Raw genomic sequence first — 19644 nt, 5'->3', positions numbered from 1 at the left:
TGAAGTTGCGTTTTTGTTTTTAAGGGAGCCAATATTCTACTAACGGAAGCTGGTGATGTAAAACTGGCTGATTTTGGCGTTTCAGCACAAATAACTGCTACAATCAATAAAAGGAAATCTTTTATTGGGACTCCCTACTGGATGGCTCCAGAAGTGGGTATTAAACAAGGAATGATTTTGTTAATTTGTGTTTAAAATAAATTATTTTAAGCAGACAAATTTGATTCTTCATTTTTGTTTGATATGCTTGCACAACCTCATAGTTTATCCTTTCCTTATTTGCTAATATAGGTTGCAGCTGTGGAAAGAAAGGGTGGATACAACCAGCTGTGTGATATTTGGGCAGTTGGAGTGACTGCTATTGAGTTGGCAGAGCTCCAGCCTCCCATGTTTGACCTGCATCCCATGCGGGCTTTGTTCTTAATGTCAAAAAGTGGTTTCAAACCACCAACTTTGAAAGACAGAGATAAATGGTATGTTGCATATTCATTCTTCTAAATTAATTTTTTCTTATTAATATGGAGATGATTAAAGATTTGAAATACATGAGTGCATGATTCTGAATTGAAAATATTTTAGAGTTATATTTTTTATAGGAAAAGAATAAAAAATTGATAGCAGTGCAGTACGTAGTTTCAACATTATGTCTATATTGTGTTATTCATTACTGGAAGAATTGTATCTTACATTTGACTACCAATCTTGAGGGGAAATGTCAGTTCTATAATTCTAGGTAAGATCACAGTGGCTACATTTGATCATTCAGGATTCAAATCCCCACTGGGCCATCCTGATTTAGGTTTCCCGTGATTTATTTGAGTTTTTTCTTTCAGGTGAATATTAGGACTGTTACTTTAAAATGTCCCCTGCCAGATTCTTAAAGGACATTTTGAAGTATTCCACCTCAACTGTTTTTGCAAGTATTCAGTTAATTATAGCTTGCATGATTAGCCTATTTTGGCCTTACAAGCCATTTTCAAGCACAGTAGGTGCCAATGATTATATAATTGTTATCCTGTTATACAGTTATTATCCTGTTCACACCTTCAGCACTTGAAAATGGTCCGTCGGGGGCTCAGCATTTGTTTACTGGGTATGGACTTGGCACCTCCAGCATTCCTGTGCTGGGGACTGTTAAGTGCTGCCAGTCCTCTGCCACCATAAGCTCTGGGCTTGCTTCCAGGCAGAGGGCAAGCTTCCCAGACACTGGCATTAAGCTGCTGTCATACCCATACCTAAGCCTGGTAAGGACAAACACATTCCTTCTAGCTAACGCCCCATTTTTCTCACCAGCTGCGTTTGCAAGGTGACGGAACGTATGATTCGTGCCCAGCTGGTATGGTGACTCAAGTCTCACAATTTATGAACCACTGCACAGTGTGGATTTTGAACGCACCATTTTGCAGTTGACCAAATCGTCACTGTATCCACCCGTATCCTGGATGGTTTTCTGTGGAAATACCAGACTGTAGCAGTGTTTTTCAACTTGGAGAAAGCCTACAACACCTGCTGGAGGACTGGTATCCTCTGTACTCTCTATACATGGACCTTCCAAGGCCGTATGCCTTGTTTCCTTCAGGAGTTTTTGAAAGACAGAGTTTTTGTGGTACGTGTGGCTTCTGTCTTGTCAGACACCCTCCTCCATCTGTGTCAGTCCCTTGTCCATTCACTGTACTATCGCCGTGACTTTCTTCTCACCAGATATGCATGCTCTCCGTCTGCCATGCACGGCCCCCCATCATTTGCCTCTTTCTTCAATGACTCCTTTGATCACCAGTATGGGGCACATTCTTCTTCTCTATTACCTCCTGGACTTCACTTTCGGCTCTTGCTCCGACAACTTAACTTCACGCTACCTGCACCTTTCTCAGTAGGTGTGAACCCTTTACCACCTTGGCTTTGTGCAGCGGCCCGTGCTCACCTTGGCTTTCATTCGCTTCGATACTCCAGCCTTGCTTTGTCACCTTTCGTTTCATGACCTTCGTATGTAACTTCATGATACTACCTTTGTGTGCACTGGTGGCTCTTGGACTGACTGTGGTTTCAGATGTGTCTTCTTCATTGGTGGTGACAGTTTTCGGTGTTAGCTTCTGGAACACTGCTCAGTATTTACAGCAGAGCTCATCGCCTTGTATCAAGCCATACAGTACATTCGGCAACACAGGCTTTTCAATTGCACCATCTGCTCAGGTTCTCTTAGTGCCCTTGAAACCCTCTGTGTGCTGTGCACCGCCCATCCCTTAGTGGAATAGGTCCAGGAAAGCTGTCACTTGCTGGCTCTTGATGGAGCCACTGTGATGTTTATGTGAGTTCATGCTCATATTGGTCTGACAGGAAACAAGGCCGCTGATGCTGCTGCCACGTCTGCAGTCCTCGTACCTCAGACCACTAGTTCTTACATTCCCTCCAATGATCTCTGTGTTGCCATCTGTCAGCAGGTGGTGTTACGAGGGCAGTTCAATAAGTAATGCAACACATTTTTTTTCTCGGCCAATTTTGGTTGAAAAAACCGGAAATTTCTTCTGGAATATTTTCAAACATTCCCGCTTCGTCTCGTATAGTTTCATTGACTTCCGACAGGTGGCAGCACTGTACGGAGCTGTTAAAATGGCGTCTGTAACGGATGTGCATTGCAAACAACGGGCAGTGATCGAGTTTCTTTTGGCGGAAAACCAGGGCATCTCAGATATTCATAGGCGCTTGCAGAATGTCTACGGTGATCTGGCAGTGGACAAAAGCACGGTGAGTCGTTGGGCAAAGCGTGTGTCATCATCGCCGCAAGGTCAAGCAAGACTGTCTGATCTCCCGCGTGCGGGCCGGCCGTGCACAGCTGTGACTCCTGCAATGGCGGAGCGTGCGAACACACTCGTTCGAGATGATCGACGGATCACCATCAAACAACTCCGTGCTCAACTTGACATCTCTGTTGGTAGTGCTGTCACAATTGTTCACCGGTTGGGATATTCAAAGGTTTGTTCCCGCTGGGTCCCTCGTTGTCTAACCGAACACTATAAAGAGCAAAGGAGAACCATCTGTGCGGAATTGCTTGCTCGTCATGTGGCTGAGGCTGACAATTTCTTGTCAAAGATTGTTACAGGCGATGAAACATGGGTTCATCACTTTGAACCTGAAACAAAACGGCAATCAATGGAGTGGCGCCACACCCACTCCCCTACAAAGAAAAAGTTTAAAGCCATACCCTCAGCCGGTAAAGTCATGGTTACAGTCTTCTGGGATGCTGAAGGGGTTATTCTGTTCGATGTCCTTCCCCATGGTCAAACGATCAACTCTGAAGTGTATTGTGCTACTCTTCAGAAATTGAAGAAACGACTTCAGCGTGTTCGTAGGCACAAAAATCTGAATGAACTTCTCCTTCTTCATGACAACGCAAGACCTCACACAAGTCTTCGCACCCGAGAGGAGCTCACAAAACTTCAGTGGACTGTTCTTCCTCATGCACCCTACAGCCCCGATCTCGCACCGTCGGATTTCCACATGTTTGGCCCAATGAAGGACGCAATCCGTGGGAGGCACTACGCGGATGATGAAGAAGTTATTGATGCAGTACGACGTTGGCTCCAACATCGACCAGTGGAATGGTACCGTGCAGGCATACAGGCCCTCATTTCAAGGTGGCGTAAGGCCGTAGCATTGAATGGAGATTACGTTGAAAAATAGTCTTGTGTAGCTAAAAGATTGGGGAATAACCTGGTGTATTTCAATGCTGAATAAAACAACCCCTGTTTCAGAAAAAAAATGTGTTGCATTACTTATTGAACTGCCCTCGTACTTTGGGATCACCATGGGTCTTCCTGCATCGGAACAAGCTCTGGGTTATTAAGCCTATCCCAGAGGCTCTGATGACCTTCTCTCAGCCCTCTCACCACGAGGAGATCATTTTAGCTAGGTTGCGTATTGGGCACTGTCTTTTTAGCTATCACCAGTTGTTAAGTGGTGCTCCCCCACCACTTTGTGCCCATTGTGCTCAACTTTTGATGGTCTGCCATTTTCTGATGGAGGCCCTTTTCTTTTTTTTTTAACCACTTACATTCTCATTTGTGTTTGCTGTCTGAGGTATCGGCCGTTTTTGTGAACGACGTGCTGGCTGTCAACTCTTTATCTGCCATAGCAATATGGCATGTCCATTTAATTTTTAGTTCGGGACCTCCGTTTCTCTATGGCGTATTTCATAGACCTTTCTCCATGTCCCTGTTTTTAGCTGTTTACTCTTCCATTGATTGGGATTGAAGTGTAATCATTTTTAACTCCTCTCTTTGTCTTCGTGTTCTACAGTTTTGACATGCGTGCTTGTGATCCTAGTTGTTTTTGCATCCTAAAACAAAACGAAACAACAACAACTTAGTTGTGTAAGGCACACTCAGGTATGAGGGGCTCCACCTGAGTGGACTATTATTTCCCTAGCTTCTCATGGGACCAAGATAGAACCCTTTAAATCTTCCTCTTCTTCTCCCAGCGTGATGGGTGTATCACCTGTGTTTACTCACGGTCATTCATCTAAACGAACGGCGGAGAGTAGCCCTCCCGATAATCAGTTGGACTTTAGTAACAGGGCCCAAGGAGCTGTAAATCAAAATGTGTTTCTAATGATCAAGAGGAAGGAGAGGATATTTGAAGAAGTGTTGCCCTTCTACATTCATAAAGTCTTAAAAGGACGTGCTGACACCTTAAAGTCTATTAGGTGGTTGCATAGTCATTCTTTGTTGGTCAAAACTAACCAGTCGAAGCAGGTGGAACTGCTTAGGAAGTCACAAAAATTGGGTGACTATGACATCATTGTAGAGATCCACACCTCCCTCAGTTCAAGCAAGGGTATGGTTACGAGCTATGATATCGTGAACATGGATGTAACGGAACTGAAACAAGACCGGCCATCACAGGCGATAGTGGATGTGGAGCAAAGGACATGGAGGAGTAATGGAGGAATTGAGAAGACCACCACCTTCATTGTCACCTTTAATTCTCCAGTGCTGCCTGAACATATTATGGTAGGGTTCTTCCAACCAACAGTTAGGCATTACATACATAGCCTTATCTGGTGCTATAAATGCCACATTTTGGTTGTACAGTGATGACTCGTGGAGGTGAAGCGACCTGTGGGAAGGTAGCCCCTGACACTGGGACTGACTGCCTGTCTCTGGCGATCTGCATTAACTGCTCTGGGAGCTACCCAGTCTGGACCTGAGACAGCCCTGTTTTTGCTGAGGAATGAAAAATTCAGGAAATAAAAATGACTAATCAGTTTTCCTAGGGTGAAGTTGAAAGAATATAAGGTGACAAAACCTGTCTTCACCATATCACATACTTCGATGGTGCAGAAATCTGTTCCCAAGGTGGATATGGTGTACACTTTAACATACCACTGCCTAGCACCAGCACCTGTACTTGCATGTTTACGTGCCAAAGCGAAACACGTAAAGGCATAGCAATACAGACAACTATGACAGAAGAGACCAGCAACATTTTTGCAGTGAGCATTGAGAAGGCACATGAAAAGCAGAGTGCCTCTCAACAACCCTGTTCCCCATCATCCGCTAAGGGACAGGGGGCGGGGAAAGGATGATGACATTCAGGTTGAAAGTTATCCTGGGCACCTCCAGATGTCATTCTGGTATGTCTGACTGATGAGGAGGAGATCATAGAGTTAGATGCCTTGTCATCGGACCCAGGCAGCCCCTCTACTCCCCTTCACTCTACAAATGCTTCACCTCCCCAGCACAAAGATAGAGGTAAATTAAAACTGCACACTGAAATGGCTCCCATACTACAGTGGAACATAAATGGGTTCAGGACTTGTGGAGAAACTGAGACTACAAGCACAGGTACGTTCTCTATACTTATGTTTACAAGAAACACGTTTTAAACCTACAAGGACCGCTGTGTTACAGGGCTATACGCTCTACCGCAAGGAAGACCTTACTGTGGAAAGCACCAAGGGAGGGGTTGCTGTGTTTGGAGGTAATGCGCACCAGCACCCTGCTCTCCCCATGGCTACTGATCGGCAAGTAGTTGCAGTTGAAATTCGTATATGACACAGGATCACTGTTTGCCCATTATATTTACCCCCGCAAGATGGAATAAACTCTTAGACTCTCACAGATATTATGGAGCAAATCTCCCAACTATTTCTGCTACTGGGAGACTTCATTGCCCGTCATGTCTTTGGGGCTCCACCTCCCATTGTCATTGGGGTCAGGGTTTGGAGAACCTCGTGATGTCTCATGACCAGTGCATCATCAACACAGGTATTCTGACTCTTTTCTGTGCTGCTACTGGGTCATCCTCAGCCAACAACCATTCTTTCTGCTGTCCAGTCCTTGTGGACTCTTGTTCATTGGGATGTCATTGACGACCTTCATTCCAGTGACCACTTCCCTCTCTGCATTCAACTACTGGATGGAGCATTACCTGAACAGAAGCCACCAAAATGGATAGTCAGCAGGGCTAATTGGATGCTGTTCAGCCAGCAGTGCGTGTTTGGATACCACAGCCGTGTCCAGGTATGGGTGGACCACATTACACAAGTGATCCATCATACTGCTGACTTATCCATCTCAGAGTCATCAGTTTATCTTAGAGGCAGCCTTGGTGGACTGGTGAGTGCCGCTCAGCAATTCAGGACAGGCACTCAGCTCTTTGACAGTTTAAGTACTGCCCATCAGCAGACATACTCACAGGCTTTCAGGTCATGAGAGTCAAGGCTCGACACATAACTAAGGAGTGCAAGAAAAGGTCCTGCCAAGTGTTAATAGACTCCGTCAGCCATTCTACTTGTTCTAAAACAGCATGGGAAGCCATTGGGAGGATTTCTGATTAACACAGACATTTACTGAGAGCAGTAGTGCTGAAAAAGAGGTGTTCCCAAACAACGTCCAGAGACACCGCTCAGATGACAGCAGAGCATTTTTCAAAGACTACTGCCAATTCCAGCCAGGATACTGTGTTCTACCGCCACCATGTTACTGTAGAGACTTCAGATCCAAAAATTCAGATTCTTTCAACTACTACCCTTTCTCTGTGTGCAAGTTGAAATCAGCACTGTCCCAGATTAGTGATGTTGCACCTGCTCACAACAGTGCCCAGTATTGCATGCTTCAACATTTGCCTACACCATCAAAGGAAATCCTGCTCGAATGCTTTATTTGTTAAGGCGGACATGTCATCTTCCCAACCCCTTGGTAAAAGCAATTTTGATCCCTGTCCTCAAACCAGGGAATGTGCGCAATGCCTCAGTAATTAACTGGCCTATCGCCTTAATGACCTGTGTCGGAAAAATCCTAGAGCGAATGTTTAAGTGTCATCTGGTCTGGTTGTTAGAGACCAGACAACTTCTTAGTCACTCTGAGTGTGGATTCTGGAGATTTTGGTCCACTGTTGACAGCCTGACCTTGGCATGGGAGGCTGTTCAGCAGGCTTTCCCCATGAAGATCACTGTCTTAGTGTATTCGTTGACATCAGTAAGGCGGATGACATTACCTGGAGACACAGTATACTAGAGCAGCTTTATCAGTTGGGCTTTCGTGGCCACTTCCTCATCTTCATATGGTATTTCCTGTCTATGCAGCTTTTTAGGTCTCGCATCGGTGACATGCTGTCGGATTGTTTTGAGCAGGAGAATAGTGTCCCTCAGGCCAGAATTTTAAGTACCCTCATTGCCATAACCGTAAACTGTATCGTGTCTGTGGTGAGGAGTTTCGTACAATGCTCCTTATATGTGGACAATGTTGCTGTTTTCTGTTCCTCCTCCAGTGTTGCAACAACAACTTGCCAGCTGCAACTTGTGGTGCAGAGATTAGAGGAGTGGGCTGCAAAGATGGGTTTTCAGTTCTCTGCAGGTGAGAGAGAGAGAGAGAGAGAGAGAGAGAGAGAGAGAGAGAGTGTGTGTGTGTGTGTGTGTGTGTGTGTGTGTGTGTGTGTGTCCATTTTAATCACTCTCATCGCATTTTTAATTTACTTGACTTGCATATGAGGGACATAATCATTCTCATTGTATTTTTAATTTACTTGATTTGCATATGAGGGTCACCTTTCTACGTTTTAAAGACTCAGTGAGGCTTGTGGGTCTCATTTTTGACTCCAGTTTGTCATGGTTGCCACATCTGAAAGGCATGAAAGCCAGAACCCTGAAGGCACTGAATATTATAAAGTACCTTAGTCGCAGGTCTTGTGGAGTTGACAGGTTGCGTGTGCTCCAGTTGTATAGGGCTTTCGTGTGTTCGTGGCTAGACCATGGGTGCACAATGTATGGATCGGTGAGGCCTTCTTACCTGAAAATCATTAACATTGTCCACCAAGAGGGGGTTAGGCTGGCAACAGGTGCTTATAAGACCAGCCCCATACCCAGTTCTGGGCACTTTTTTTCCTCTCTTCAAACCGCTACCCTTCGTCAGATTTTGACCAATCTATCTCCAGATGAGCGTGTATTAATGGTTAATCCTAACCAGACGTACGCAAACATCACAGTACCCACATCCTGCGGCACCTCACTCTAGTGAATACTAACCCTTATGCAGAGATGGCAGTAGACCTTTTGTGTTGGCCATCATGCCGGTGTGGGCGTGGAGGGGCTCCACCTCTATTAAAAAAAAGTTCTGTGCTGAGGTTGATGAACTGCCACTTACAGTCCGATGGCCACTCCTCATGGTGCATCAAGCATGCAAATTCCTTGCAGGCCCGAACTCACCTGCATGTCATGTTGTTGCTCGTCTGCCTCTGGAATCCTTCTCCAACCGTCCATGAGCAAAAAGGCGATTTTGGATACATGTGCGGCATGTGCTGGAATCACTTGATGTGGAAGAAGTAAAACCCCAAGTACAAGGTTTTAACCGTCTGCCACCCTTGTTGCTGCAGAGGCACGGGGTAATTTTAGACTTAGTGTAGTACAGGAGAGGTTGCACTCCTGCATATATTTTAATTCACTATTTAAGGACATTTTAACTGAGCACCACAACTCTACAGCTGTCTTTATGGATGAGTTGAAGCAGAGGACTCCATTAGTTTTTTTGTTGTTTTCCCTGATTGTGTCCTCAAGGTCCAACTGACTCGTGACTTTACTGCCTTCAATGCAGAATTATTTGTGATGATCTAAGCATTAGAGAGGATGAGGTGCGCGTTGAGAACTAAATTCCTTATTTGTTCTGATTCTATGAGTTCAGTTCACTCTCTACCATGTTTGTACCCTGCATGTAAAGTAGTCCAGAATATTCAGGTCACCCTTCTCCATCTACAGCAACTGGGGTAGGTGGTGTCTTTCTGCTAGGTACCGGCCCACATGGGTATTGTGGGAAACAAAATGGATGTAGCAGCCATGGAGGCCAGTCTTATACTCAGTGACTTCAGTATGCCTTCCCCCCGCATTCTATCACCTCGCTGTTGAGATACAGGGTCTTGCGTCTATGGGAGGATGAATGGCTGAAAGGGATAGACAATAAGCTCCATCTAGTAAAGCCCACAATGCAGCTGTGCCATACTTCTTTCCAGTCACAGTGATGAGATGAGGATCTGCTTACTCATCTTTGCATAAGCCACAGTCATATGAGGCATGGCTTCTTGCTCCGGTGAGAGAATCCTCCAATGTGTGGTGTTTGTGGCACACAGATCACAGTGCACCACATTTTATTAGATTGTGTTATATTCTCCAGCCAGAGGGCAGTGGCAGATTTGCTGACAGATTTGCCCTCTATACTAAGTAATGTTCAAATAAATGTGGTGAGAATTTTAAGATTGTGTGATTTGTCCAACTTGTTTCTTAAAATTTTAGGGCATTGTTCTTGATCTGTTAACAGGGGAACTGGCTCAGCCTTTTTTTTCTCCCCCAGCCAGTCACATTTCCCTGTGCTTTTCTTGTAGCTCATCTCTGGCTTTATTCCCATTTTGATCCCGGTTATAGCATCTTTCACCCTTCTTCATTGTATTAGGCCTGTGAGATAGACTGGTTGTGTGAGTCAATGGAGTGATGCAGGAGTGAGTGAAGAACTCCTTTCAGGTGAGGTCTTGATAATTAGTCTTAACTATAACAATTGCTTCATTAATTTCAGTGGTAAAATGTTTTTCTGACCAATCAAAAGGAAATTCACAATTCAAGATATACTTTCCACAGAAGCATTTGTGCCTGGTAGAGCAAGAGCAAGAGCAAGACTCACAAGCACACCTATATTTTTACATGAAGTACCTTTACTTTTAAGTTTATAGAATACATCACACCATCTCTTATCTGTTTCCAGATTAGCTCTTTTCCTGTTCCTCAAGTTTTTTGGACACAATGTTGTTCACTCATCCCATCCCATCAAACAATACATCTTCATCTATCTGATATGTTGCACCTGAATCTACGGTCTTAACAATATTAGACAATTTAAAAGTTCAACCCAAGAAACAGAATTTTTCATTGTCATCCATTGAAATGATGTCAGATGTTGAAATGGAGAAGTTCACTTTTCTAAATAAGTCACAAAAGTGTCATAAAATAAATTGGTAATCATTTGATGTTTTGACTGAGTGAAAATACCATCCTTTTCCAAGTTACTGATTTTTTTTCTTTAAGAAGCTCTAATTCCCGCAAACATACTTAGCATCTTTAAGTTCTGACTGAATTTCATGCATTTGCATATGGTGGCAAAATGTTCACTAAAATTGACTTGCATTTTGCCCTAGAACATGTGGATTTTTTCTCAAATAGTTCTCTGATGAGAAAAGCTGTGCAGTCTATTGAGCTGGAAGAATGATTGTGTTTTGCGGTGTGGAATGCAAATAATCCTTCTTCCACAGCAATACATTTATCTTCCTCTGTTTGTAGTTTATTTGAACTTACAAAGGAAGTAACACTGCTAGAAGTTCTCGTGGAAACTGCCAATGTGTTGCGTTGTATCAGCAACTTCTCCATGTTCAATGGGAAAAAACTGAATGACACAATGTACATTCTACATTCATCCTTGTGGTTTCCTTCAAAAAAGGAAACTTTTATTTCATAGTTTTCAAGAAAGAACACTTTCTTTTTCCCATATTAACAGGCATGCATTAGTTTCACACACAGCAAACAACAATGGAGCACACTAAAGCAGGCTTGCCAAACCCGGTGTTGAAACTGCCACCTGCTTCTCGTTGTGGTCTGTAACAGTCTGAAGACACTGTGTTGGTTGCATTTACTGCCAATGTATGTCATCTAACAGTGAATAGCTAATTCATAATTACAAATATTATTGAACATTAATAGCCCTATAACATTCTTTAATGAAAACTTGTTACATCAGTCTGTCACTTCTGCAATAGCAAATAATCTTCTGTTCACAACTCTCCTCATCCCGTGGCCAAAATAATGCTTCTTTACTACATTTTTGTGCCAAAGACGAAATGAGACTCAAGAAAATATTAAAAAACTATGCCTATGACATTAAATTGTCGTAAAAATAAATAAAAACACAAAATGAAGCAAAAAAATAAAAGGGGGGAGCGTTAAAGTTACTGCTGCTTACAAAAGGATGGGACACTTGGCATCCTGTTGAATATTTTGTGAAACAAGGGGACTCAGAATGAAAAAAAGGTTAGTCTCATTAAAAATGGGATGTCTGATCACCCTATTGTAAAGCTGAAGTTGGCCAAATGCAAGGTATAATAAACTGAATACTTGTGAAAAAACAGCAAAGGTAGAATACTTCAAAAGTTCTTCAGCAAATATATGGCTGTTGTGCCCCAGAGGAAAAAAATAATTTCGTCAGCTAATTCCCTTTACCATCCTTCTCCAACCTCACTTGTCCTTCATCTCTATGTCTTTGTGGATATTGTGGTTGGTGGAACATATAACCCTAATCCTCCTGCACTGGATATAAATAATTATTTTATCAGACTACTGTTGTTTGAAGTTTTTTTTGTTGCAGCAAACATTGAGCAGGTAGTTAAGGAAACCGAAGAGAAATTTGGAAATAGGACTAAAGTTCAGAGAGAAAAAATAATCTTTGACATTTGGATGATCAGTGTTTGGAAAGAGACATTGTAAGGAGCTCAGAAACAAAATGAAAAAAGGGATAACAGAATGTAATCAAATCAAAGCCTGTAGTGATGAGAGAATTAGATTAAGAAATGAAACATTAAAAGTAGTAGATGGGCTTTTCTATTTGGGAAGCAAAATAACTGACAATGGCAGAAGTAGAGAGGATAAAAAATGCAGACTGGCAATAGCAAGAAAAGCATTCCTGAAAAAGATAAAATTGTTAACATAGAATCTAAATTTTAGGTGTTAGAAATTTTTTCTGAAGGTGGAGTATATCCATAAATGTGGACAAGAAACAGTTCAGACAATAAGAGGCTAGAATTTCTTGAAATGTGGTGCAACAGAAGAATATTGGAGATTAGGTAGATAGATTGAAAACCTAATGGTACGGAATCGTGTTGGAGGGGGGGTGGGAGGTAATAAAAATTTATGGCTAAACTTGATGGACACTTAATAGCACACATACAAAGGCATCAAAGAATCATCAGATTGGTAATGGAGGGAAATGTGGAGGGTAAAAATTGTAGAGGAAGTGCAAGATATGCATACAGTAAGCAAGTTCAAAATGATGTAGGTTGAAGTAGTTACACACAGATGAAGAGGCTTGCCCAGCTTAGACTAGTATGGAGAACTGCTTCAACCTGTTTTTGGAATGAAGACCACAACTACTACTACCATCCACATCATCATTTTTAACAGCAAATTTTTTTCCTTAAAATATTTCGTCACACATTTCTGGACATTGTTTGAGGATATGCACCATTTCACCTCCATGAAATCTCATCCATATAATAATCTGCAGGCTTAACTCTAGGCATTTTCTGATTTATATTTGATGCAGTAAAAATTACAACAAACATGTCCCATTCTGGAGAAACTGCATTGCACAATTGATGGAAATACTGTCTGGAAAGTGGAGGCTACTTTTTCAGAGTATCATCATTTAATTTAGTAACTTGCTAGCTTTCATCCTTGCTATGGAGTTTTGGAAAAAGTTATCAGTAACTGTTCACTATCTTTGTTGTTAAAGTTGTTATCATTGGCGTAACATGTTCCATTACATTGTAATATTACATGTAATTAGGTTAATTTAAAATTTCATCCACAGAATCTTCAAGAAGTTGTAATAGAAAAACTTGTGCAGTTTACTATGAAAAATTAAAGTACATAAAAAATGTATGTATCCAGGTTTTTCAAATTATGCATGAAGTTACTGTTAAAACCTGTAAATGACAACATATCTGAGAATCTTGTTGAATTAAGAAAAAGTTGTAAAAAATACTGTTGTGAATTTGTTAACTAAAGACTGATTTATTCTTGAACCATCTTCCTCCTCTATCAATTACTTTTTCCTGAAATTATGTCTGTCTTTTTGTTAAATTAATACAGTTTAATGGCAGGTAGTAATTATTTTTGTGTCTTCCATTAGATATTCACAGTGTGTGCAGAGTTATTTTGAAGAGTTTATAATGGCTTTTAGTTTTCCATGATGTGTTAATTTGGCTGTAAAATTGATAAGTGTTGGAACTTAGTTATTAATTGTTGGCAGTTCATAAGAAAAAAGGGTTTTTTGTTTCCACCATTTTATAAGAGGCAGTCAGATGAAAAAAAGACAGATGGAGGAAAAGTAAGTAAATTTTGTATGATATGAAAAGTTTTTCTCATACAAAGGCATCAAAGAATCATCAGTTTGCTAATGGAGGGAAATGTGGATGGCAAAAATTGTAGAGGAAGCACACTTTGGGACAAGATGGGCAGTGCCTTGTTGGAAAAATGTTTGCAGTTGCCTGTAGAACCATGATTGTAATCAGATGTGCACCTCTTCATTTGAAACAAATTGAAGGCCACTTCTTTCTTCAGAGCTCCAGAAATATTCCTGAATGTACATGTAAGATAGTAAGAAAAAATGTGCTCATTCATTCATTAATTCTTCCATCCAGCCATTGTGTTCTGTAGACCCCATCAAGAAGGGAAACTTTCCTGGATGTGGAACAAGTCAAGGTATACATGAACTTGAGACAAACAACGGGAAATTTATTGGTTTACTGTATGTACAGTAAATTATCACTGTACTGCCTCTTGCTTCTCTCATTTATGCCATATAAATTTAATTGAGCAGGTTAGTAAGAAAACTTCTACTTTGAGAAAAGCTGCTGCCTCCTGAGATTCATTATATAACTACTGTGCACCTGCTGTTAGCAGCTTAATATTTATTTGAAACAATGTCATTTTTTCAGAGAAAATGCTTTTCATTGGCTTATGAGGTATGCTTCTACATTTATTTTTAATTGGTAGAGATTCCCAATTTGTTGCTTTATGATGGATGTGAGCTTGTTGACTACCTTACCACCAGAGTACCCAACTCCATTCTGAACCCAGATCAAGGAGGCAAATTCTACTTGAAAATTATTTCCCTGTCACATATTGTGAATTTGTGTAACACAGTTCATTTGAAACTGATTTTTATCATCAGCAACAAAAACCATTAAAGAGTAAAGATGTTGGTAAGGAAGTGTAAGAATCCCAAGATCCTTAATAATGCTCCAAGATGTATGGTTATTTACTTTACACAATATTCTTACTGCTCATTTCTGCTGAATAAACACTTTGTTTACTTTAGGTGCATTGCTCTAAAAAATAATTCCATTTGACAAGCCACCATTCTTGTCTTTAGGTCATCACAATGAGATATGCTTCTAAGAACATAACATGCTGAATTGAGCTTTTTGATTTAGTGTTGGGTTAACTATAACTTGTTATCCAGATGGACTGGAAGGAATTTTATGCTCTGTGCTTTATTCAGTGTACATCCATTAGTGTCTACTTCTGAAGTCAAAAGGTCATTATTGATTGTTTGCAATTGCGTAGTATGTAAGATTAAGAGTTAAATTGTTAGGTGTGAATCATGTATAGGGGTCTGTGGCTATAGTCTTGGGTGTGTCTGCTATGTTTGGGTTTGGAGTCCTGATTAGTATGCTTGTGTCATCACATACATTACAGATTTTGAATTACCCTTTAAAGTTATTGTAAGTTCTCTTATGCAGGTTAGAAACAAGATGAACCCGGTATTAATCTTTGTGGCATTCCACATGTTATGTTCTCATTCTCAGGTTATTTTCATGTCAGAGGCACAGTCTGTTACTGAGACCATCTTCTTTCTTGTATGGAGGTAAGATTCCATTGACGCAAGAGGGATGCTATAAATGCAGCAACACTTTAGTGTCCTAAGTAGAAGTAAGCCACACAATCACTGGTGCTGGCAACATCACAGATTATACTAACAGGATAATTTTTCCTGTTTAGCTCTATTAACACTTCATTTGAGAGGTTTTTGCAGTGTTTTTTGTATCCCTTTATGAAAGCCAAATTGAAAGGCAGTTAATAAGTTCTGCTTAGTTAAAGGTTTCAGATAGGTTATATAATGGTAAGAGAGAGATTTAGGAACCAGATTTTAAATTGTAAGACATTTCCAGGGGCAGATGTGGACTCTGACCACAATCTATTGGTTATGAACTGTAGATTAAAACTGAAGAAACTGCAAAAAGGTGGGAATTTAAGGAGATGGGACCTGGATAAACTGAAAGAACCAGAGGTTGTACAGAGTTTCAGGGAGAGCATAAGGGAACAATTGACAGGAATGGGGGAAAGAAATACTGTAGAAGAAGAATGGGTAGCAAAAATGCAGTAAGTGAAGCAGGCAAAAAGGAATACAAACGTCTGAAAAATAAGATCGACAGGAAGTGCAAAATGGCTAAGCAGGGATGGCTAGAGGACAAATGTAAGGATGTAGAGGCTTATCTCACAAGGGGTAAGATAGATACTGCCTACAGGAAAATTAAAGAGACTTTTGGAGAAAAGAGAACCACTTGCATGAATATCAAGAACTCAGATGGAAACCCAGTTCTAAGCAAAGAAGGGAAAGCAGAAAGGTGGAAGGAGTATATAGAGGGTCTATACAGGGGCAATGCTCTTGAGGACAATGCTCTTGAGGACCATTTTATGGAAATGGGAGATATGATACTACGTGAAGAGTTTGACAGAGCACTGAAAGACCTAAGTCGAAACAAGGCCCCGGGAGTAGACAACATTCCATTAGAACTACTGACAGCCTTGGGAGAGCCAGGCCTAACAAAACTGTACCATCTGGTGAGCAAGATGTATGAGACAGGCGAAATTCCCTCAGACTTCAAGAAGTATATAGTAATTCCAATCCCAAAGAAAGCAGCTGTTGACAGATGTGAAAATTGCCAAACTATCAGTTTAATAAGTCACAGCTGTAAAATACTAATGCAAATTCTTTACAGACGAATTGAAAAACTGGTAGAAGCTGACCTCGGGGAAGATCAGTTTGGATTCTGTATAGAAATGTTGGAACACATGAGGCAATACTGACCCTACGACTTATCTTAGAAAAAAGATTAAGGGAAGGCAAACCTACGTTTTTAGCATTTGTAGACTTAGAGAAAGCTTTTGACAACGTTGACTGGAATACTCTCTTTCAAATTCTGAAGGTGGCAGGGGTCAAACACAGAGAGCGAAAGGCTATTTACAATTTGTACAAAACCAGATGGCAGTTATAAGAGTCGAGGGACATGAAAGGGAGGCAGTGGTTGGGAAGGGAGTGAGACTGGGTTGTAGACTCTTCCCAATGCTATTCAATCTGTATATTGAGCAAGCAGTAAAGGAAACAAAAGAAACGTTCGGAGTAGGTATTAAAATCCATGGAGAAGAAATAAAAACTTTGAGGTTTGCCGATGACATTGTAATTCTGTCAGAGACAGCAAAGGACTTGGAAGAGCAGTTGAACGGAATGGACAGTGTCTTGAAAGGAGGGTATAAGATGAACATCAACAAAAGCAAACCGAGGATAATGGAATGTATTCGAATTAAATCGGGTAATGCTCAGGGAATTAGATTAGGAAATGAGACATTTAAAGTAGTAAAGGAGTTTTGCTATTTGGGGAGCAAAATAACTGATGATGGTCAAAGTAGAGGGGATATAAAATGTAAACTGGCAATGGCAAGGAAAGTGTTTCTGAAGAACAGAAATTTGTTAACATCGAGTATTGATTTAAGTGTCAGGAAGTCATTTCTGAAAGTATGTATATGGAGTGTAGCCATGTATGGAAGTGAAACATGGACGATAAATAGTTTAGATAAGAAGAGAATAGAAGCTTTCGAAATGTGGTGCTACAGAAGAATGCTGAAGATTAGATGGGTAGATCACATAACTAATGACGAGGTATTAAATAGAATTGGGGGAAGAGGAGTTTGTGGCACAACTTGACCAGAAGAAGGGATCGGTTGGTAGGACATGTTCTGAGGCATCAAGGGATCACCAATTTAGTACTGGAGGGCAGCGTGGAGGGTAAAAATCATGGAGGGAGACCAAGAGATGAATACACTAAGCAGATTCACAATGATGTAGGCTGCAGTAGGTTCTGGGAGATGAAGAATCTTGCACAGGATAGAGTAGCATGGAGAGCTGCATCAAACCAGTCTCAGGACTGAAGACCACAACAACAACAGTTAAATGAGTTAGTGTTCTGTCACAGACCACATTCCCAAATGGTTTTAAAGGACTGGAAGGAGTGATGCAGATCTGTAATCAGAAGTGGTTTCCTTGTCACCAATTTTATAAAATGTTATTTCTACAACACATTTTAGTCAGTCAAAATATCTGCACTGAGTCAAATGATGATATAGAGACTGGAGCTGAAGTGTGACTTTAAAAACTTCAGTAAATGGTACATTCCAACCTTTGATAGACAACACCAAGCACTTGACAGTATGGCACTGCGTGAATTGTATTGATAGATTTCTTCTGCTGGCAATTGATAACAATAATTCCAAAAAAATAGTTCTTAAGAAAGTGGGTCTTTATACTTTATTTTTAAAAAGAGTATGTATGTGGCACCATATAAATTAAAAACCATTTATGAATCTGACATGGTCGGAACTTTGTATTCTACCTTCTGTGATAAGAAAAAGTGTAAAAACAGAGGTCTTAAACATTTCAAGCTCTGCTCTGTTGTCTGTTTGTATATTTTATCTGCCTGGTGATGAGGGTGAGTAAAAACTAAATTACACTTTTGTCATATTACCAGATCAGTGACCCACTGTATTACTAACAAGTTTTGGCATATTATATGATGTGTTTCACAACTTGATTATACTGAGAATAGTGTTATTGAGTCATATTATGATAATATATTCTTTTGTTTTCTTTTAGGAGCCCAACATTTCACAATTTTGTCAAAGTTGCATTGACAAAAAATCCAAAGAAAAGGCCAACAGCAGAAAAACTCCTGCAGGTATGTTTCATGGATAAAGAGGGAGAGAGAAATTGGTTAGTTTAGTAAAGGTAATATGTAATTTGTTCATAGTTGAACAGTAATGAATGAAAGCTCTTTCTTTATATACAAAAAGGATGAAGGCATACATGAAAGTCCTCTATTGTACTGTATTGTTTGGTGCAACTTTCAAAGGAAATATTCACTGATGAACTTATGCAATATGTTGATTTCCCAACTGCGAGATTGAAAGCCGCCTGGTGGTGTTGTGGGCATGTGATGTGGTAAGGAAAGAATATAAGCAGAGCAGAGACAAATGGGGATTCATTATAGTGACAATTCGAGCTGCTAATGGGGAAATCCGCTGACTTAAGTGACTCTGACAAAGGACAGATCGTTATGCCCTGGTACCTAGGAATGAGCGTCTCGGAAATGGCAAAGCTGGTCGGCTGTTCGGGTGCTACACTACTGAATATATGTGGAAAGTAGTTGAAGGACGATGAAACCACAATAAAGTGACAAGTTATTGGATGTCCGTACCTCATCATAGAATGTAGATATTAGAGGTTTGCCTTCTCTGTAAAGTGGAATAGAAAGCAATCTGTGGCAGTTATGATGAGAGAGTACAATGCTGGTGGCAGGCACAAGTAGTTTGAAGCAGGCTGTTCACCCCACATTGTTGAACATGGGACTCTGCAGCAGACAACCATTCCGTGTTTACATGTTGACCCAACGACATCATCATTTATGATTGCTGTGATCGTAGCATCATTGAGATTGGACAGTGGGTCAATCGAAGCCTGTCACCTGACTGGATGAATCACCATTCTTGTTACTTCTGGCTGATAGTTGTCTGTAGATACACCATAATTCAGGCAAATGGCTCTTTGAAACATGACAGCATCATGAACACAGTGTAGTGGAGGTATTATTATGCCATGGGGGACATTCCAGGGCTTCCATGTGACCTATGGCTATAATCTAAGGCACCTTGATGTCGCGGTTTACAAGAATGGATCCCTCCATGCTTGATGTCATCCCTGCTGGTGATGGTATTTTCCTGCAAGATAATTGGCCATGTTACAAGGCCTTAATGGTATTACAGTGGTTTGAGGAGCATGATAGTGAACTGTTGTTGACGTCTTGGTCATTATATCTGCATTCTCTGATCCTAATGGAAAACATCTGGAACACTATTTGGTGCCATCACTGCATCCACAAACCACCAGACCACCGTTCATGGGAACTGTGACCTGTACATGGACATCTGGTGCCGTATAGTTCTAGAAACCTACTAACAAGGAAACCTCCCCATCGCACCCCCCTCAGATTTAGTTATAAGTTGGC

General features: G+C 41.0%; 1 protein-coding gene across 12 annotated transcripts in view; it reads left to right on the top strand.

Moving 5' to 3' along the window:
• LOC126161768 (mitogen-activated protein kinase kinase kinase kinase 5) overlaps positions 1–19644 on the top strand; it is a 323445-nt gene that overhangs the window by 81492 nt on the left and 222309 nt on the right. For all 12 annotated transcript variants that reach the window (XM_049917837.1, XM_049917835.1, XM_049917832.1 and 9 more), the window contains exons 5-7: positions 25–153; positions 292–473; positions 18237–18318. In XM_049917837.1, the coding sequence (XP_049773794.1) occupies positions 25–153; positions 292–473; positions 18237–18318 (393 nt within the window). The remainder of the gene's footprint in view (positions 1–24; positions 154–291; positions 474–18236; positions 18319–19644) is intronic.

The sequence above is a fragment of the Schistocerca cancellata genome, chromosome 2 (genome assembly GCF_023864275.1).
Source record: "Schistocerca cancellata isolate TAMUIC-IGC-003103 chromosome 2, iqSchCanc2.1, whole genome shotgun sequence".
NCBI classification, from domain to species: domain Eukaryota; kingdom Metazoa; phylum Arthropoda; class Insecta; order Orthoptera; family Acrididae; genus Schistocerca; species Schistocerca cancellata.
This window is presented reverse-complemented; position numbering and strand designations above follow the sequence as displayed.